Source organism: Nomascus leucogenys, chromosome 23 (genome assembly GCF_006542625.1).
Source record: "Nomascus leucogenys isolate Asia chromosome 23, Asia_NLE_v1, whole genome shotgun sequence".
Classification (NCBI taxonomy): Eukaryota; Metazoa; Chordata; class Mammalia; order Primates; family Hylobatidae; genus Nomascus; species Nomascus leucogenys.
This window is the reverse complement of record NC_044403.1, coordinates 7,303,557-7,324,356: the sequence shown is the minus strand read 5'-3', so window position 1 is coordinate 7,324,356 and position 20,800 is coordinate 7,303,557. Positions and strand designations below refer to the sequence as shown.

General features: G+C 38.2%; 1 protein-coding gene across 2 annotated transcripts in view; it reads right to left on the bottom strand.

Moving 5' to 3' along the window:
• ITPR2 (inositol 1,4,5-trisphosphate receptor type 2) overlaps window positions 1–20,800 on the bottom strand; it is a 501,416-nt gene that overhangs the window by 455,622 nt on the left and 24,994 nt on the right. For both annotated transcript variants that reach the window (XM_003265625.4, XM_030804417.1), the window contains exon 2: window positions 2,339–2,409. In XM_003265625.4, coding sequence (XP_003265673.2) covers window positions 2,339–2,409 — 71 coding nt within the window. The remainder of the gene's footprint in view (window positions 1–2,338; window positions 2,410–20,800) is intronic.

The following is a 20,800-nucleotide window of genomic DNA, read 5'->3' as shown; positions in this document are numbered from 1 at the left end:
AAAAAGAAAATAAAATCCTGCTCTTGAAGAGGCAGTAATGTAAGGGTGGAGTCAAATATGTTTAACAGAAATGCATCATGCCTATCATAAGGTAACCATCCTTTTTTTTTTTTTTTTTGAGATGGAGTTTCGCTTTTGTTGCCCAGGCTGGAGTGCAATGGCACAATCTCAGCTCACTGCAACCTCTGCCTCCCGAGTTCAAGTGATTCTCCTGCCTCAGCCTCCTGAGTAGCTGGGATTACAGGCATGAGCCACTGTGCCCGGCTAATTTTGCATTTTTAGTAGAGACAGGATTTCTCCATCTTGGTCAGACTGGTCTCGAACTCCCGACCTCAGGTGATCCACCCACCTCGGCCTCCCAAAGTGCTGGGATTACAGGCGTGAGCTACCGTGCCCGGCCCATTTGTATAATGACTTAAAATGCTTTTACATTTATTCTCTGGAAATATTTCAGGGCTCACAAAACGTTGTGTGGTAGTCATTGTTCTTCTTATTAGCCACTTCTACTCCCATTAGCCAATGACAGATGTCCTCTGAGGCTCAAAGCAGGTAGGTGACCTACTTGAGATGACACAGGCAGCAAGCAGTACAGTCAAAACCTGAACCTCATGCTTTTTCCTGCTACAAATACAGACTTGTTGTCCCAGTTTGCTTTTAGAATTTTTCTCTTTGTCTTTAATACCCTATAGTTCACCAAAGAGTGTCTAGCAGTGGATGTGGTTGTATTTACCATCACTACTCTGAACTCAGTATGCCTCTTCCACCTGGGGAAGAGTGTTTCTCCTCAGTTTAGCAAGTTCTCACCCACATTCCTCCACATATGGCCTCTATCCCAGTCTCCCTAGCCATTCCTTCTAGAATTCAGTTAGACACTGCGGGACCTTCTCAGCCTGTCCTCCAAGCTTTTCATGACTCACCCAAATTCTTCTTCTTTGTATCTCTCTGTGCTACATTCTGGGTGGTTTCCTCAGATCTCTCCTCCAGAGCCCTAATTCTCCCCTCATCTTTACACAATGTGTAGCTCATTCTTTTCGGAATCTACCTTTATTCACACCATCTGTCCTTCCATTAGCGTTTCTCTACCCTCTTATCTTTCGGGTCATTTCACACACACTTCCTGCATTGTCTCTGGCAGGTTGTTCCTGAATACTAGTAGCCTACGTGTCCCCTCAAGGTAGCTTCATTCTAAGTCCATCGTCAGTGGAAACTATTTACTGCAAGAAGACCTCACTTGCCCGGGGTTAGGAGAGTATCCCTACTGAGTGATTTTGCAGGTGTTTCCAATGAGTAGTTTGTCTTCCACATTCTGTCTTACGCAAATTTCTCTACTTGGGGAGAAATCTGGATCTCTTATAAAGTGACCAGTTTAACTCAAAGGACATTTTTTGTGCATGTCAGTTTCTCTGCAAGGATCTCAGTCCAGAGAAAATGAAGCAAATAAAATATTCCCCTAAGAGATATTGTAAATAAAATTCCTATCCCAGAGAGTAAAACATGGTAAACATTAACCCAATGCTAACTGTCTCCCTTTTCCAATGCAGTAAGCAGCAATCTTCACTTGGGCTGGTGGCTCTGAGAATCCCTCCATCTCTCTCCAGCTTTTAATCCTTTATTAAGGCCGTTTTTCACCATTATGAGAATGAATGGTTATACATTGTTCAAAATAAATGCCATTTTAAAATTATTTTTATTATTATAATTATGTACCAATTATGAAATTGATTTGGGCAAGCTTTTAATGACTAGTTTTAGCTTTCTGTGATTCTCTGTAGATTCCATTAATCCTTCTTTTGTAAGAGTTGAGTTATAATCAATCTCTTACTAGGATCAGTTTTTCATTTGAGGAAATTATCAAGCTATTTCTAAAATTATACTTAGGAGTTCTAAGACAATTGTCAGTTATTACACACCATCAAATTGCTATTTTAAAAAGTAAGCTAACACATCATTGCCACATGCCTGGAGAGTTTACAAAGATAAATTTAAAAGGTAACAATGCAACACTATAACATTTATAACTGTCAGAGAAGTATACAAATAAATACCGTTCAGCTGCATTTACTGGCTTGACAAGTAGCCTTTCACACTTAATTACCAAGATTTCCTTTTAACAGATAGACCATTGTCTGGCAAAACAAAAATTAAAACTATTCTTTCATTGTAAATCCCTCAATATGTAAAAGAAAAACAATGGAAAAGTTGTTGAAAGAATTTTCAGTGAACATATTTATATCTGAAAGTTTCACATTGAATAAAGTTTTAACATTACTTACTTTAAGACACAAAAACAATCCTTCCTCTTAGCTCACACAATAAAAAAAAAACATGTATTTCTTACCTCTGAACTTCTTGGGAGGGTTGGCAAGGTCCCCGGCCTCTGGGTGCACCACACATCTGTCATCCACTAACCTAGAGGGAAAAGCATGTTTACATTGTTAACATCCTTGTCATATTCATAAACCATAAACTGCACATGGATATTGCATAAATATTTACCAAAAGTTTTAATACCTTTCTTCACTAAGTAACTTTTTAACAATCATGGGTCTGTAAAAAGATTTGGTTGTAGAGATATTAATTAAAGCCTGGTTTATGAAATTGAAACATTGGAAACATTTGTTAAGAGGTAGGAAACTAGTTAGATAACTCACGACATGGAACACTGCAGAGCTGTTTAAAACTACATTAAACAAAATGCACTGGCCTGCAAAATGTTTACAGTATGTTGTGAATGTAGTGGTAACCAATCAATAAGATACATATATGCTTACACACACACGCGCACACACACACACACACACTTCTACACATACATATATAAGGAATGGAACACAGCAAAATATTAAGAGTGGTCAGATTACCCACAGTTTTTTTTTTTTTTTTTTTTTGAGACGGAGTCTCGCTCTGTCGCCCAGGCTGGAGTGCAGTGGCACAATCTCGGCTCACTGCAAGCTCTGCCTCCCGGGTTCATGCCATTCTCCTGCCTCAGCCTCTCCGAGTAGCTGGGACTACAGGCGCCCGCCACCACGCCCGGCTAATTTTTTGTATTTTTAGTAGAGACGGGGTTTCACCGTGGTCTCCATCTCCTGACCTCGTGATCCACCTGCCTCGGCCTCCCAAAGTGCTGGGATTATAAGCGTGAGCCACCGCGCCCGGCCAGATTACCCATAGTTTTTATTTTCCTGCCTCTTTTTTTTTCCCCCTGTATGTATGTATGTTTTACAGGGAATGTGTAAGCTTATGAGATCAGGCTTCTGGAGTGCCCATAGAGTAGGTGGTTATGCCTTCCTGGCCTGCATTCAATCTCTGGCTTGGCCACTTACTAGCTAGGTGACTTCAGGCCTCCTTCTTTATACCCAAACAGTAAGGATAAAAATATCTACCTCACTGTATTGTTAGAAAGATTAAATGACTTAGTATTTTTAAAGTACCTACTACAACTTCTGGCAGTTTCCATTTAATGGACAAATAAAATCAAGAACCCTGCGTCTTCACATGTTCTCTGCTTCTAGAAGAGTGCCTGACACACAACAAGTACTCAACAAATATAAGTCAAATGAATAAACTGCCTTTGTAGCTGCAATAACATGTTTAATCTCTATTCAAATATCTATGAGAAGACAATTTGTAGGACAATTTCAAGACAGAGAAGCTGAATCTCTGAACTGAGAGCCAGGAGACATGAATCTCTTGTTCGAAAAGAAAGATCTCTTAATACCAGACTCACTAACGTTCATTTCTCCATTGGTTACGTGGTGGGGATAGCCAGGTTTTTTTCCAGAATATTGTGAGAATGCATGTTAATTAATTACATGTATATGAATTCATTTAAAGGGAGATGCCCAAATTGCAACCTTGTGGTTTAAAAAAAAAAAAAAAAGAAGTATTAACCAGACTCACTAGCATGCATCAACTCCAGCACAGGAGTTGAACTAGGATGACTGACTTAATCAAAATGAAACTTTTGCTTCCCAGTTTATCTAGTTACTGGAAGCAGACACTTCCTAAATCAACAGATTTTTCTGTGGAATCCAGTTTCCACAAAACAAAATGCTGATTTGGTCAAGAAATACAGTTCTTTGATTTTTTTAATATATCCTTCATTCACACTGGTTTACTAAAATGTGGTTTTACAAGAGCTGCCAGGCATGCAAGAAATTCCTTTTAAGAGTCTCTAAAAACTGATTTATTAGAAACAGGAAGTCACATTGGGTCAAGAGAAAGCAAACCCAAACTTCCACAATGTCCAATTTCAGCCTGTAACATTGAATCTGAAAGGCTCTAATAGTTCTGATAATATTACAACATAAGATGTAAATAAAAGTGCTGTGAGGGAAAGGTCAGCTTTTCTAATTGGTTAAGACATGTTAAGAATTCGAATACAATGAACAAAAAATCATAGTCTTATTTAGAGCACATAAAAATTACATAATGTAAAAATTACAAATGACACTGACATTCTATTCATTCCTTGTACCTGTGTATTCCCACAAAAATACAGACTTCTATGAATGTCACTGAGTCCCCACCTGTGTGGACCAGCCATCAAGAGGAATGGGAACTGAAGCTATAAATCAGATGACAGTGTATTTATGTGAACACTAATATCTATCCTCAATTATCTGATAGCCCAGATAAAAACGTAATAATTAAGAGTGATTTCAGTTCTAAAAATTTGTCCCATTTCTTACACAAAAACGTCTGTGAAAATCACAAAGGCAGTCATTTCATCCTGAAAACTTAAAGAATTGGAACTGAATTTGAAGAGAATGGAAGGAAGGAAAGGACAAGAAGAAGCAAGGAGTCTGAATCTGTTACAAGACATACATGATCACTGGCATTAAAAGTCAAACAGGATTTTAATGGTAATTGGAATCCTGTTTGACTTTTAATGCCAAAATCCTGGAACAACTTCTACAATATCCCCAACAGCCTCTTCTTGAATACTTCCAAGGCCAATGTATTTACCATTTACCATCATTCGGACAGCCCTAATATTAGAAATATGTTTTATATGGAGATGAAACAGTACCTTATCTTTCCCAGTACTTACTATATTTTCTTCTATCTACTTGCCTAATTGTCTTCAGCCTTCCAATAAACTTTAAGCTCCATGAACTCAGAGATTGAATCCATCTTGTTTACCATTATATCCTTGGCATCTACTAGAATGAGGTGCAATAGATACTAAATAAATATTTGTTAAATAAATACATGAGTCAGTGAATAAATGATGTTGGCTTCCCAATTAACTCTCCCTCTTTGTTCCCAGTTCTTTCTTCTGGGACTAGATAGACTAAGTTTTCTTTTTCTGAGATGAGCAAGCTGATTTCTCTCCAGTGCTTCTCCATGTGGATATTTACCAGGAGTTCAGCATCCTTCATATACCCCAAGTGCCGGCATCCCCTCACCTGTGATCCTTGAGACTATCCACATGAGTCTAGATGCGCCTCAACGAGGGCAGAGTACAGAGGACTATTACCTCCTTCTTTCTGATACTAAACTTACAGAAATGCATCCTACAATTTTAGTAGCTCCTGTGGCAGTTAAGGTTCCCCTCTGACTTTCATGGGGTTTATAGTAAACAATAATTCCAGGTCCTTTTCATGTGTACCACTGATAAGCCAGGTTCTCCCACCCACCAGTAGGGCAGTTAACTTTTATAACCTAAGGACCAGAATTTACAACCAAACAGGGATAAATATAAAGATTGACCTTTGGTCTACAAGAAGAAAATCATCTGAAAAACATTGATCTATTCCATCCCTAGTTAACTCATTTAGATCACGTCATGATTTTGCCCATTTTAACCACTCATGATCAGTGTTCCCTAAATTTGGCTGAATCATTTGGGGAGTTAAAAATAATAAGGATAACCCCCCCAAAAATCTTTCCTTTGTCCAGACCTATTAGAATAAAACTTTCTGGAGATGAGGACTGTGTGTTTTAAAAAGTTTTCTAACCCTCTTTAAATTGAGTAGGAGGATCTGCTCTGCACTCCCACAATACTCTAGGCTATCCTATACCAATAGACTGTACCACAGCCCAGTATAATTTTACAATTTCATATATATATATATATATATATATATATATATGCAACATCATTATAAGCTCCAAGAGAGTCAGTCCATTTCTGTCTTACTCACCATTATAGGGCCATCTTTAAGCATTATGCTTAAAATATAGACGGTGCTAAATAATTAATTGATGAATGATTAAAGTGACATTTAAAATCAGTGATGCTATTTTTGGTAGTTAGCATAAACAATAAAATAACTAGAAGCAATAAACAGTTGACTAATAGGAGACAGAAGAGAGATTTGGAAATATTCCCTATGTAGGTATGTCCCAGAAAATTATCAAAAATGTCATATCCTGAAAAAGGCCAAGAAAGCCTGCTCTAAAAAACAATATCTCAGGTAGCACCTTTCAATCCAGTCCATCAGTGCACATCTTAATGGGTTACATTTATTTTTCTTAGAACTAACTAGTGAGTAAGCCAAACAGACAATTACAGCAATAGCCTAAAATTCTCAATTTTTTACTAAAACTCATGTAACATAAAACCTGTTGTTTTTCCTACCTATCTTCTCTTCATAAGGTCATAACTGTAAATTATTTGTTCAACTTTACTTACAAGAAAAAAATCACTCAACAATTAGATCTTCGAAAGTATAAGGAAAATTTAATAGCTACTTTGATTTTATACATAAGTATGAATTTTGTAAATGTGAATGGAATTTTAACTGGACATAACAAGAGTCTTAAAAATTCTGTGAGAAGTATAATATCTACATGAAAAAGTTATGTTTATGCATTAAATTCAAGTCCACTGATGCTTTGTCAAAAATAAAGTATACTATTAATTATTTTCACAAATGCCAACAGTCAAGAGAAAATGCATCGTTTTCTGATCTATTTTCTAGGTTTTTGTTGTTTAAGACACTCTACTGCTGTCCGTGTCCAGAAATATAAATGAAATCCATCCATCCAACCTGGCTTCAATCTATAGAAATTAACTGAAATCCATCCTTTGAACACACCTTCAAGTTTCATTTCTTCACTGAAGCTATATTCCCCATGATGAGATATTCTTCTCTGAATCCCCATAGCAATTTTAGAGTATCTTCTAGTTTACAAGATATAAGTATGACATACACATTAGTCTTATCTTCCCAACCAAATAACAACTATAATCTATCAATCACTGATTGCATGCCAAGTACTGCTCTATATGTTTATAAATGTAATTACTAATTTCCAAACAATTTTGTAAAATATTTTTCTCTTGCAGGTTAGAGAGATCAAATGATATGGTGGAGATGACAGCTCAAGAGCAAAGCCAAGATTTGGACCCAGATCTACAAGACCAAAGACTTGGCTCCCTCCTTCTGTTCTACCAGGCTGAACTTGTATTCTCTTATATATCCACATACTCTGCTTTCCAAGTATACATGCATGGTAAAATAATGGAGATGTAGTAGACGCTCCAATATTTTTTACTGAAATGCTAACTGACTTTCATCGATGTCCATTCCAGCTTTGGCATCTCATAATTCTACAATTCCATTCTTATAGTATCTAAAATTAGAAAGCACAATTATATACTGAAGTATTTTATAAACATCATTAATTTGCATAACGCCTTCCTGATTTGTGCTATATCTAGAAACTCAACACCAAAACACATTAAGGTAAGGAAAGGATGAACTATTAAATGATGTTAGGATAATCAGTTGTCTATTTGGGGAAAAATGACATAATCCCTTCTTCACATAAAAAGTTAATACCACATGAATTAAAGCCTCAAATGTGATAAGTAAAACTATAAAACGTGTAGAATACATGGATGATGACATTTATGAATAGGAGAGTAGAAAAAATTTTTTAAGCCAGACTAAACAAAAAGGACAAAACATAAAAGACCGATAAGTTTGTCTACATTAAAAGTAAGACTTCCATCCACCTAAGGATAATATAGACAATATAAAGGACAAAACGTAAAAGACCGGTAAGTTCGCCTACATTAAAAGTAAGACTTCCATCCACCCAAGGACAATATAAAGACACAGAAGAGTCACAAGGCCATTGCTATGCTTGTGCATTTGTACAAGCATATTATAAAAAGGGTGGTAGCATCCAGGCATGGTGGTTCAGGCCTGTAATCCCAGCACTTTAGGAGGCTGAGGTGGGCAGATCACCTGAGGTCAAGAGTTCAAGACCAGCATGGTCAATATGGCGAAACCCTATCGCTACAAAAAAATACAAAAATTAGCAGGGCGTGGTGGCACGCACCTGTAATCCCAGCTACTCTGGAGACTGAGGCAGGAGAATCGCTTAAACCCAGGAGGCAGAGGTTGCAGTGAGCCCACATCACGCCACTGCACTCCAGCTTGGGCAACAGAGCAAGACTCTGTTTCCAAAAAAAAAAGGTGGCAGCACACAAAATCAGTTCTGAAATGTGATCTGTGTTCCACTGTTGAAGCCATATACGGTGGCACAAGCTGCATCTGCCCAGAAGTAATGGTATGTTTGCACAAGAGAACAGCCTGTGCAGCCAACAGAAGCCTTTTTTCTCGTTCATACAAAGAAACCATAAATACTAACGGCATCCCTTAACACACAAGTTACAAACTAGAATATATTTGCCACAAAGGCTTAGTATCAGAAATTTATAAGGAATGTCTAAGAATCAATAAGAAAAAGACAACCAAACAGAAAAATGCAAAATAACCCACAAATAAGCCTGAGGAAACACTAATATCTTTTAGAAGTCCAATAAAATGTTCAACTTCATTTGTAATCAGAAAAAAAATTTAAGTCAAATTGAAATCTTACTACATATCCAACAAATTGGTAAAAAGTAAGGTAAGAAAAAAATTGAAATGTCTGTAAGGTTTTGAATGAATGCAAATTTTCATTCACTGCTTTAGAGAGTAGAAATGAGAAAAAGCAATTTGGAAAAAATGTGACATTTAAAAGTTGAACACGGGCATGCCCTTCCATTCACCATTTCTATTTCTAGACACATATATGCTCTACAGAAATCTTACAAACTTGCATCTGAAGACACGTACGAACAAGAGTGTTCGTGGCAAAACTGTTTATAATAGCAACAACTGAAAGAAACCAAAATTTTCATCAATAGTAACATGGATAAAGAAGTTATGACTAGGCCGGGCGTGGTAGCTCACACCTGTAATCCCAGCACTTTGGGAGGCTGAGGTGGGTGGATTGCCTGAGGTCAGGAGTTCGAGCCCAGTCTGGCCAACATGGTGAAACCCCGTGTCTACTAAAAATACAAAAAAAATTAGCTGGGCATGGTGGCACGCACCTGTAATCCCAGCTACTCGGGAGGCTGAGGAAGGGAAATTGCTTGAACCAGGGAGGTGGAGGTTGCAGTGAGCTGAGATCGCGCCACTGCCCTCCAGCCTGGGCGACAGAACGAGACTCCGTCTCAAAAAATATCAAAAGGTACAACTAAATGAATAATTTCATACAACAGAAAACTACCAAAAAAAAATGAATAAACTGTACTGCATGCAACGACACTAAAAATCTCAAAAACATAAAGTTGAGCTTTAAAAAAAGCGAGTCCAAAAATAATGAATGTTATATAATTCCATTATACAGATGCATATATAGGCTATACTAAACAGCATATACTTTAGGAATACACATGGGGTATAAAAAATTAATGTATAAAATATGTGGCTATCAGATTTTTAAATAGATTTCTAAAAGAAGGCAAATAATTCCTTTGTCTCCAGTCCCTCATTATTCCAACAATTACAAAGAAAATGCCACATAACTGATAAAATATTAGTTGTGTCTTTTCTCTGATGAAGCCATAAATGCTATTTCCATCTGGAATATATTATAAAATCAGCATATTATTTTCCTGATGTTTGTTTACAACATATATCTGATTCATTTACCACTAAGTGATATAGTTCATTTCTAACAAAATGGCTCTGAAATGCATTTAAATAAAATGAATTTGGGGAAAGAGAGAAGGTGGGGCATCCACAATTGACATTACTAAAAGCTTTTACTAGACAGGGGGTTAAGATGGTGGATAGGTTCATAAGCATCATGGAATTGTCTTTTTTTTCTTTTTTTTTTTTTTTTTTTTTTGAGATGGAGTTTTGCTCTTGTTGCCCAGGCTGGAGTGCAATGGTGCAATCTCAGCTCACTGCAACCTCTGCCTCCCAGATTCACGTGACTCTCCTGTCTCAGCCTCCGAGTAGCTGGGATTACAGGCACACGCCACCACATCCAGCTAATTTTTGTATTTTTAGTAGAGATGGGGTTTCATCACATTGGTCAGGCTGGTCTCGAACTCCTGACCTCTGGTGATCCGCCCACCTCAGCCTCCCAAAGTGCTGGGATTACAGGCGTGAGCCGCTACGCCCAGCAGAATTGTCTTTAAAAGAACTTTCAGAACTTTATCACGAATAACTTGATCCCCCAACGCTGGAATTTTCACTCTGCTTGACTACATGAATTTCTCCCTCAGCTGCAATCTTCTGGCTTCTCACCTAAACTGTCCCTCCACCCCACCAATCTACCACAGGCCCCCACAACCCTGGCACGTCATTCAACTCCCTCCTTCACCTGCATTTAGAAGCAGCAGTAGAAGAGAAGAAAAAAACCTGACTTCTCATCCTTGACCAGCTGTGTTTATGCTAGTTACTGAACCTCACTGTGCCGCATTTTTTAAATGGGGCAGCTGTGTTCCCACACGTTCCTCATATTTCTGTGGTTTCTTGTTTCTCTGCTCCTGCTTTGTGACTAGAGTTGGCTTATCACCCTTCACTAGCGCCCTCTGACATGTATCATAATTTATACATTGTAGTTCGAAAGTTTAAGTGTTTAGCATCTATTTTTCAGAAGCTTAAAATTATTTTATCATTACAAGCTAAATACCAGTACTAGGTGGTTTGGTTCCATTCACTCACCGTAGTCTTAGAACACATTATTTTTAAAATGTAATATCTTGCCATTTAGTAATATGTACATTTTTTAACTTAGCCAACACTCAAGTTGCCCAAATAAGAAGTCGATCCCAAGGATGTTAATTCATGTTTGTATGGTAATTAATTCTTCTCATAATCCAGAATAACTTAACCAGAAATAGAAGTTTCTACAAATGTCCAGTTTTCCACTTATATCTGACAGGTCCTATGGACACTCCTGTACAAGGCCATAAATAATTCAAATCATTCAAAGAAGGAAGTAATTTCATTGCAAAACTTTCCGCCAAAATGTTTTCTAACTTATAAATGCAAAACAGATGCAACATGCCACATTCAGTCACGGCTACACTCATATTTTGCCTGTCTATGATGACAAGAGGAGTTAAGTACACGCCTGTTTGCCATTTGAAATGTGTGGTTTTATTGGTTTTTTAAATTTAAACAAATAAATTTAGCATTATCTCCTCTTTTTAGACATGTCTAATTTCAATAATGTTCTTGACTAACACATATTTTGGTTTAAATATTAAAAGTATGTTTAATTCCATATATAAGTTTTCAATCAAGCATAGGTTTGTTGCTGCCAGTATTTCTAAAACTGGTTTCACTCAGAGTTAGAATTGTGCTTGCTCTTAGGTATTCAAAATGTTCCCACTTATTTTTCCATGAAAGACATAATTAACCTATACCCACACATAAATTACAGTATAAACACTAAACTTTGAAGTACTACTAAAAATACGGGATGAATATATTTAAAATTTTTTGATGAATGCTATCACCCTGACCAAATGATTTAACTATTAACTACCTTTTTAAAATATGGGTATCACATGACTACAAGGAGAATGCTGTTTCTAACATATTAATCTTTTTATAAAGCACTGCAAGAAGCCATCATCTTGTGAAGCGATTATCTTCAGAGTATCAGTACTGGTGAAACTAGGGGGAAAAACTACTAAAAGAGTTATGCATAGTCTTTCAAAGAGAAACACATCTATCTGACAATGATTTCAGAGAGGATTTGCCCGTATATTTTGAAAGCTTATAGTCCTAATCCAGCCAAAGAAAAATCATCGTGACTTCTTCTTCTGGGCTTCTCTTTCTCCATCTAAAATAACTTCCTTTTCTTGATCCTCTTGACTCTGCCTCCTCAACCTCTTTCAACCCAGTGTTATTGCAGGTCAGTTTGTGAAGCATTTTGTCCTAGCTTGTCCATTACAGTTCTCATGAAAGTCAAAGCATCTGCAAAGTACTTTTCTCAGAATATGAACAGGCATCTCTACCAGTTGAGGTCAATTATTTAGTGGTGGCTGAGCTGACCTTAACTACTGCCAGTTCTCAATCACCTGCAAAGAGCCAGAAAATCATTGGTGCTAGTAAAAGTGACTCACTAGACAAGTTCAGGTCCAGATCTTTACCACCACCACACTGTCATTCCTATCTGAGTTTTCACCACCTGGTTGACACCAGTTTGCAGGTGCTCTCAGGAAAAAAGGCCATACAAATCAGAAACCCACCTAGTCTCACTCTCTTCTTCCAGGTACAGACACCTCCCCCTCCCCAGGTTTCTGTCTGCTTTTGGTCACTCTCCAGGGCCTACACATAGTTGTTTTTTATATTTTGTCCAGAATTTACAGTTGTGATCAAGAAAAAATTTTCCATTCAAAAAAATAAGACCAAAAAAAAAAAGTTTTATACTTGATATACTACAGATTAAATTCAAAGAAATATGAACTCAAATATTTTAAAAATTACTAATAAGATAAGGAAACAAGTTACTATGCATGAGTCACCAAAAACAACAACAAATATTGTAATTATCAACTAAAAAATATAAAATAACTATTATGAAATGTTGAAAGAAATGGAAGATAAATTTTATAAAAAGGGCAAGGAGGAAGAACACATCAAAAATTGTCAGATAGCCTGGCATGGTGGTACACCCCTGTAGTCCCAGCTACTTGGGAGGCTGAGGCAGGGGGATTGCTTGAGCCCAGGAGTTTGAGTTGAGCCTGGGCAACATAGCAAGACCCTATCACTTTAAAAAATATGGCCAGATAGATTTAGTAAAGAATTCCTAGGAATGAAAAATAATTATTGAATAAGTAGGTGAAGACAGTAAATCAGACACAGCTAATTAATATCTTAGAAGAAAGGTTTTAATAATTTCTTGGAATGAAGCACAGGACAACAAGGATAGAGAAGATACGAAAGAAGGTTAAGATACATAAAGGGCTGGATGAGAAGGTTACCATGCATATATAGTTAGCATCCACAGCCATTGTGGCTATAGATGGGTTCACCTTGGGTGGAGGCCTGGAGCTTGCCCTGGCCTGCGACCTCCAAGTGGCAGCTTCCTCGAAAGTCATGGGACTGATTGAGAGACCACTCGAGGGCTCCTCCCAGGGACAGGAGGCACTCACAGGCTGCCACTCTGCCTGGGGGTGGCCCTGGTGGAGGAGCTCATCTTCACAGGCCGACGACTGAGCGGGCACTGGGGCTGGTGAATCATGCTGTGGCCTAAAACGAGGAGGGTGATGTCGCCTACCACTGGGCACAAGCACTGGCCCAGGAGGTCCTGCCCCCGGCCCCCACTGCCATGCAGCTGGGCAAAGTAGCCACTGACCAAGGCATGGACGTGGACGATGCATCAGGGATGGCCACTGAACGGATATTTCATGCCCAGAACATTCCAACCTGGGACTGGCTGGAAACATGGCAGAGAGAACCAACCCCCAAAATTTGTTGACAAATGACCCCCCATTTAACCTTCAGCATGGGAGATGCATACCTTGAAACAACAGGAGCCAGAAGGAAAATTTGCATCAGGACTGCCCTCATCATTTCACCTCTCTGGGCTTCGGTTCCTCCATAAGGATGATGATAGATATGATATGATTGGCATTATGCCTGGAACCAAGATGCTGACCATATCACCTACTGCTGCCTTCCTTGATGTCACCCTAGGGTTGGGTTTGCTTTGGAGGATGCCTGTTTCTCTCTACTCAAATGAAGAAGAATTAAAATAGATCCCTCTGGGTCTTTGTATCATTGGTTCTCAGGCCCTGACCTCTCTCTCAGTTATCAGGCACTAACTAGAGACATCAAGAGATTTTAAGATACCCCTAGTTTTTCCTCTGGACAATAGAGATAATAAACTCTAGTACTGGCTGTACATGTCCCAAAAGTCAGACTGCAGATCCCAGCTCTTTGCCAGTTACTCACTGTATAACTTTGGACAAATTGTTTAAACTCTGGGCCTCAGCTTTCTCATCTGCAAAATGAAACTGTTGTAAGGATTTAACAAAATAAAAATACTTCATGTTAAAAAAAAAAAAAAAGCTAGATTTTGTAGTTGGATGAAAAAATCCAGCCATAGGCTATTTACAAGAGTCATACCTAGAATATAAGGACAGAACAAAACAAAGCAGGAAAATACTAGCCAAAGGAAGGTATGGGCCAGGGGTGGTAGCTTATGCCTGTAAGCCTAGTGCTTTGGGAAGTTGAGGTGAGAGGATCACTTGAGGCAAGGAGTTCAAGATCAGCCTGGGCAACATAGCAAGACCCTATCTCTACAAAAAATTTAAAAATTAGCCTGGCATACTGCATGCACCTGTGGGCCCAGCTACTCAAAGGCTGAGGAGAGAGGATCAGTTGAGCCTGGGAAGTGGAGGCTATAATCAGCTATGATCATGTCACTGCACTCCAGCCTGGGCAACAGAGCAAGACCCTGTCTCTAAAAAAAAATAATAATAATTTTTAAAAAAGAAAAGTATAGTAGCAGTGATAATATCAGACAAATAGGCCAGGCATGGTGGCTCATGCCTGTAATCCAGCACTTTGGGAGGCCGAGGCAGGAGGAGCATTTGAGCTCAGGAGTTCAAGATCAGCCTGGACCACATAGTACGACTCTGTCTCTTTAAATTAATATACATATCTGACTATTTCCTCCTAGGAATGTTTCTCAACAAACTGCAGAGGAGATATCTATATCTATATATAGATATAGATAGACAGATAGATATACCGATAGATATAGATATCTATATATACATATCAGAAAAATCAAAAAAAGAGGAAAAAGCTTTATTCAGAATAAAGAGAGCCATTACATCATGACAAGTGTTTCACTGCTTTAAGAAGATACACAAGTTCTAAATGTATATGTAACAGCCTCAAAATAAACATAATTTACAAAACTACAGGGAGAAATTAACAATACACTATCTCAGTGGGAGATTTCAACACACTTCTTAATTACTGATAGGGCAAACTGACAAAATTTGTAAGGATATAAGCTTTGAAGCCTATAATCAACAAGCCTGATCTAATGGACACACATAAAATAGAAAATATATTCTTTCTGAGCATATATGGAATATTAACATACCAGTTTCCTCAACTGTTTTCAGATTATATGGTTTTCATATACCCATTCTATTTCTAAAATATAGCCTAAATTTACAGGTTTGGCTTTTAAAAAACTATTATTTTCTTGGCTTACACTGAACTTATGTTTAACTAAAAACCCCCACGCTCACCCATCTTCCAGAAGCTTAGGGTCTCCTATGATCCCACCATTTTTGACATGCTGTTATTGTATTGTATTATACTTCAAGCTGTTATCTTATTGTATGATACCTCTAACTACATGTCTCCAATAAACAATGAGCTCCTTGGGGACAGTACAGTATATTTTTAATCTTTATCTCCTCAATACCCAGCACAGTGACTGGCATACAGTAAGTGCAAAAAAAAAAAAAATGTTAAATGAATCCATTGATATTTTAAAGGTAAAGAAAACAAACTGCAGAAGACAAAATGAGGTAAGTGATGATATAGCAGAAAGAAAGATTATAAGAAGGAAAGATGGAGCAAGTATGTAATAATGATATAGCTGTTTGTCCTTGGCTCATACCCTCAGCAAACCATAAAGTAACATTTAATTACATATTCTAGAAGTGGATGGCTAGAGGAGACCTCCGAAAATAATCCAGTTAGTAAGAGCTCCTAGACAGAACAGAACATCAGTTAGCCAAAACATTTTTTTCCTTTGAAATCTTCACACTACAATGCAGTCAGTGATTCGTTCTGTAGCCTAAGGACCTGCCTCTTCCCTGTTCCTTTATGCCTCCTTCTTCAAAAAGAGATGAACATGAGAACCAACTACCACTTCCTGACTGATCAGACATAAAAGAGAAGCATTCCTAGGAGGAAATAGTTGGCAAGAGAACTTCCCTGGCCAGAAAAACCTCGGGCAACTGTAGACCAATTCCCACAATCATTACAGCATGAGAAACTAGACTCATTATACTACCAGAAACTTGGAGGGTGTAAATCTGATCATTACACGTTACATACAGGTAACAAAATATCACACGTACTCCCAAAATACGTGCAACTTTTATATATAAATAAAAAATAAATAATTTTAAGTTACCTTGTGAAAGTTACAAGCAGATGATTGTTGTTTCTGAGTCAACTAGTAAATAGAATCTTTCTGAGAACTACCAGAAAAGGGAAAAGCTAAAAAACAAAACAACTTCCCATTCCCAGGTAACTCCTTCAGACTGAGCTTCCAACATTTAACATTGGCTAAATGTGAATAAACATGGGTTTTAGAAAAAAAATACAGTTGTCATTCCAAATTCACACTTTTAATTGGTATGGATGGAATCAATGGGCATACAATCCCTCTTTTAAGATATTTCTGTGCACCAAGAAAATATTCTCAGATTTATTTAGGTTACTGCAAGGGACTAATTGTGGCTAGAATGACAGATACACCTTCTTCTGGAGCATTTTAATTAAAGTGCAGAGACCTCTCTTTCTGGGAGGAAGTGAGTAGGTCCTTACCCGAAAATAATGAAGCGACCCACATGACCTCTGAAAGCTGTGCCAACCAAGGGTAAAATCAAAAGGAAATAAAAACAAGCAGAAAAGTCTGATGGCTGAAAAGAGAGCTACATCTCTATGCATTAAATTAAATCATTTCCCTCACTTATAGGCTGGAAATTTTTTCCAACCCCTGGAGGCAGAAATAGTAGTACTCTTAAAGTAGAATTTATAATTAATAATAGATAATGAATTTATCTCTAAATAAAACAGACTCGTAATTTATTTATTTTATTTTATTTATTTTTTATTTATTTTGAGACCAGGTCTCTCTCTGTCACCCAGGCTGGAGTGCAGTGCTGCAAGCTCGGCTCACTACAACCTTGACCTCCCTGTTCAAGTAATCATCCCACTTCAGCCTCCCTATTAGTTGAGACTACAGGCGTGCACCACCACACCTGGCTAATTTTTGTATTTTTAGTAGAGACGGGGTTTTGCCATGTTGCCTAGGCTGGTCTTGAACTCCTGGGCTCAAGAGATCCACCCACCTCAGCCTCCCAAAGTGCTGGGAATGCAGGCATGAACCACCAACACACCAGGCCAGAGACCCCTAATTCTAATCCCTAATCCTTCAGACAAAATAAAAATTCCTAAAGAGACATACTGGTTTCTAACCTAATAGGACTAAAATGGGAAATTATAAATTTAACAATATATTTTTCTATTTAAGTGTCTCATATCACAATTGTATCCGTTCCATACTAAATCTGTGATGTTGGGAAAGTCGTTTCTCTGGCCTAACTACAAAATTGAGATAATAATAGTACTAACCTCATAGGGTTTATTTTAAAATTAACTGATTTAATAAAGCAAAATGTTCAGTACAAAGTTATATGCAATAAAGGTTAGCCATCCTTATCATCATTATTAATGTTATTTATTCAACACCTGACACCAAGTACCCACTCAATAATGATTAGCTATCGCCATTTTCATCATCATTATTTATTACTGCTTAATTGTTGAAAGAAGTTCACCAGTAAGATAGTCACTTCAGAAAAAAATGAATTTAAATATCTTCACAAAGAAATGTATTCATTCCACAAATATTTACTGACCAGCTACTTTGTGCCAGGGATTGATCTAAGAGCAAACAAAACTAAGACTCTTCCAGGAGGGAGTGGGGAGGAGACAAATCACAAGCAATGAGCATAGTAAGTCCATAAATTACATAGCACGCTAAGGGATAAACACTTTTAGAAAAAAGGAAACATAAAACACGGTAAAACTGGCCGGGCACCGTGGCTCACACCTGTAATCTCAGGACTTTGGAAGGCCAAGGCGGGTGTATCACAAGGTCAGGAGTTCAAGACCAGCCTGGCCAACATGGTGAAAACCTGTCTCTACTAAAAATACAAAAAAAAAAAAAAAAAAATAGCCGGGCATGGTGGCAGGCGCCTGTAATCCCAGCTACTCAGGAGGCTGAGGCAAGAGAATCGCTTGAACTCAGGAGGTGGAAGTTGCGGTGAGCTGAGACCATGCCATTGCACTCCAGCCAGGGCAACAAGAACAAAACTCCATCTCAAAAAAAAAAAAAAAAAAAAAAAAAAAAAAAAAACCAGGGTAAAAAGACTTAAAGAAGGTGAGAGAGACATGATGTAGGAGAACTGCATTCCAGGCAGAGGGAATAGCCAGGGCAATGACTCTACAGTGGGACCGTGTTCAGCATGTTCCAAGACCTGCAAGGAAGCTAATATCCTGCCTTCCTGGCTGGCAGGAGCCAGGAAGGAGGTAAGTGATTGGCAAGGACATCTGAACCATCAAGGAATGGAAGGCCAGACCTGCAGGGCCTCCCAAGTCATAGGAAACACTCTGTTTTCATTCTGAGTGAGATAGGAGCACTGGGAGCGCAGGTAGGTCAACGTGACCTGGTTTATTTCTAAAAAGATCCCTCTGGCTGCTGAGTTGAGAATAGATAGACTGGTGGGGAAGAGAGAGACAGAAGTGGGAAGACCACCTTGGAAACTAGCACAGCAATCCAGGTAAGAAAAGTGAGGGTCCATAAATATATTTCTCAAAAGCTATCAATCTCCCAACTAGGGAGCACAGCAGCAAATTTCAGAGGAGATACAAACAGTTGCTCTTTTTTGAGAGCTGTTATATTGATTCTGGAGTGGAATTATATATGGCAATACAGTAATGACCATAAATATAGTGCAGTTAAGTACTTCAGAGTCCAAAAACCAGACCCTGCCTGGCACGGAGTAAACACTGAATATTCACTTACTGAGTTCAGTAAATACGAATGTACTCAACTGCTTGGTGGAAAATGTTATTCAAACATGATTTTTAATAGGAAAAAATAAGACATAGAAAAAGCCTTGGAAAAAAAAACAAGAGACTGTGGTTACCCTCTACTCTTACAGTACACTGTTTGTTACACATTAATTTACATTCATTTATCCTTTTTTAAACAAATATAACTGACCACCCACTGTGTGTCAAGTACCACATTACCTTCTAGTTGAATCCCTTCACTACGTCTTAAGGGGAAAGAAAAGAATAAATGTGTGGGAATATTCTGGGTAAGTTCACATTTCGTTACTAAACATGAAAAGAATTTCAGGATAAGGATCTGGAACTACTGAATGGTAGTAGCTGGGACTACAGGCACTTGCCACCATGCCTGGGTAATTTTTGTCTTTTTGTAGAGACAGGGTTTCACCACGTTTCCCACTCTGGTCTCAAGCACGTTTGCTCAAGCAATCCTCTTGCCTCGGGCTCCCAAAGTGCTGGGATTACAGGTATGAGCCACCATGCCCAGCCCATTGCAACCATCTTAATTTATCAAAATACATGTGAAAGATTTAAATGCATTTCAATCACCCTAAGGGTGTTATTCTCAAACTTTCACAAAAATTATACAAAGAAAATATCCCTCTTCTCTTTAAGAAATATATATATATATGCACTATTAGACCAGCCTGGCCAACACGGTGAAACCTCATCTCTACTAAAAATACAAAAATTAGCCAGGCATGGTGGTGCACACCTGTAATCTCAGCTACTCAGGAGGCTAAGGCCTGAGAATCACCTGAACCTGGGAGGTGGAGGTTGCAGTGAGCGGAGATTGCACCACTGCACTCCAGCCTGGGTAACAGAGCAAGACTCTGTCTCAAAAAAAACAAAAAAGAAGATATATATATATTCATTATTCGAAAATCCATGTTAAATGAAATATATGTCAAAAAATAATAATTGAAATTGTAGTCATTTGAAATCTTAGTCATTGATACTATGTTCCACTGTAATAAAACACATAGGAAAGGATTTCCACAATACTCATACATTGCAAAGTATTTCCTTCCCCACCCAGAATCAACCTGCACTGATTCTACCTATGAACCCAGCCAGGCACAATGTGTTCAGTCCATGCCAAGGTCCTGCTGCAGGCACCAGAGGGTAGGTGAGAAGTCAAAGCTGGAACACAATGTCACATGTGGGGAATCCAAATCACTGCCTCTGTAGTCTGAAGACAGCAGCTCTCCGTGATTTACAACAGGTTTCACGAGATTCCTATAATGCTCTCCTAGTTTTTTTTTTTCTTCTGTACAAATGTTGGTATTTATTCTCCTAATTATTAAAAATTCTGCAAGAAAGATAGTCTTTACTTTCAGAATGTAAGTGCCTTTGGTGATACCATCCAGAAAACCAGTTGCTTGGTAAGGGACGTTCAATGGACCTGCTGACATCTTAAGACCATAATATCAACCCCAAATTAAACTATTCATGAAAGGTGCCATGGATATCAGTTACAGTTTAGTCTTTTTCTTTTCCTTTTAGAGATTTCTCTTTCCCAAGTACAACTCTTAAACATGGCATGAAGAACCAACGGAAGTCCTCCACCACCCAAGGAAAGGTATGAGACCTAAGCTGGCTTCTTTCTCTCCCATTACCCCCAGACACAGTTCTTGATCCAA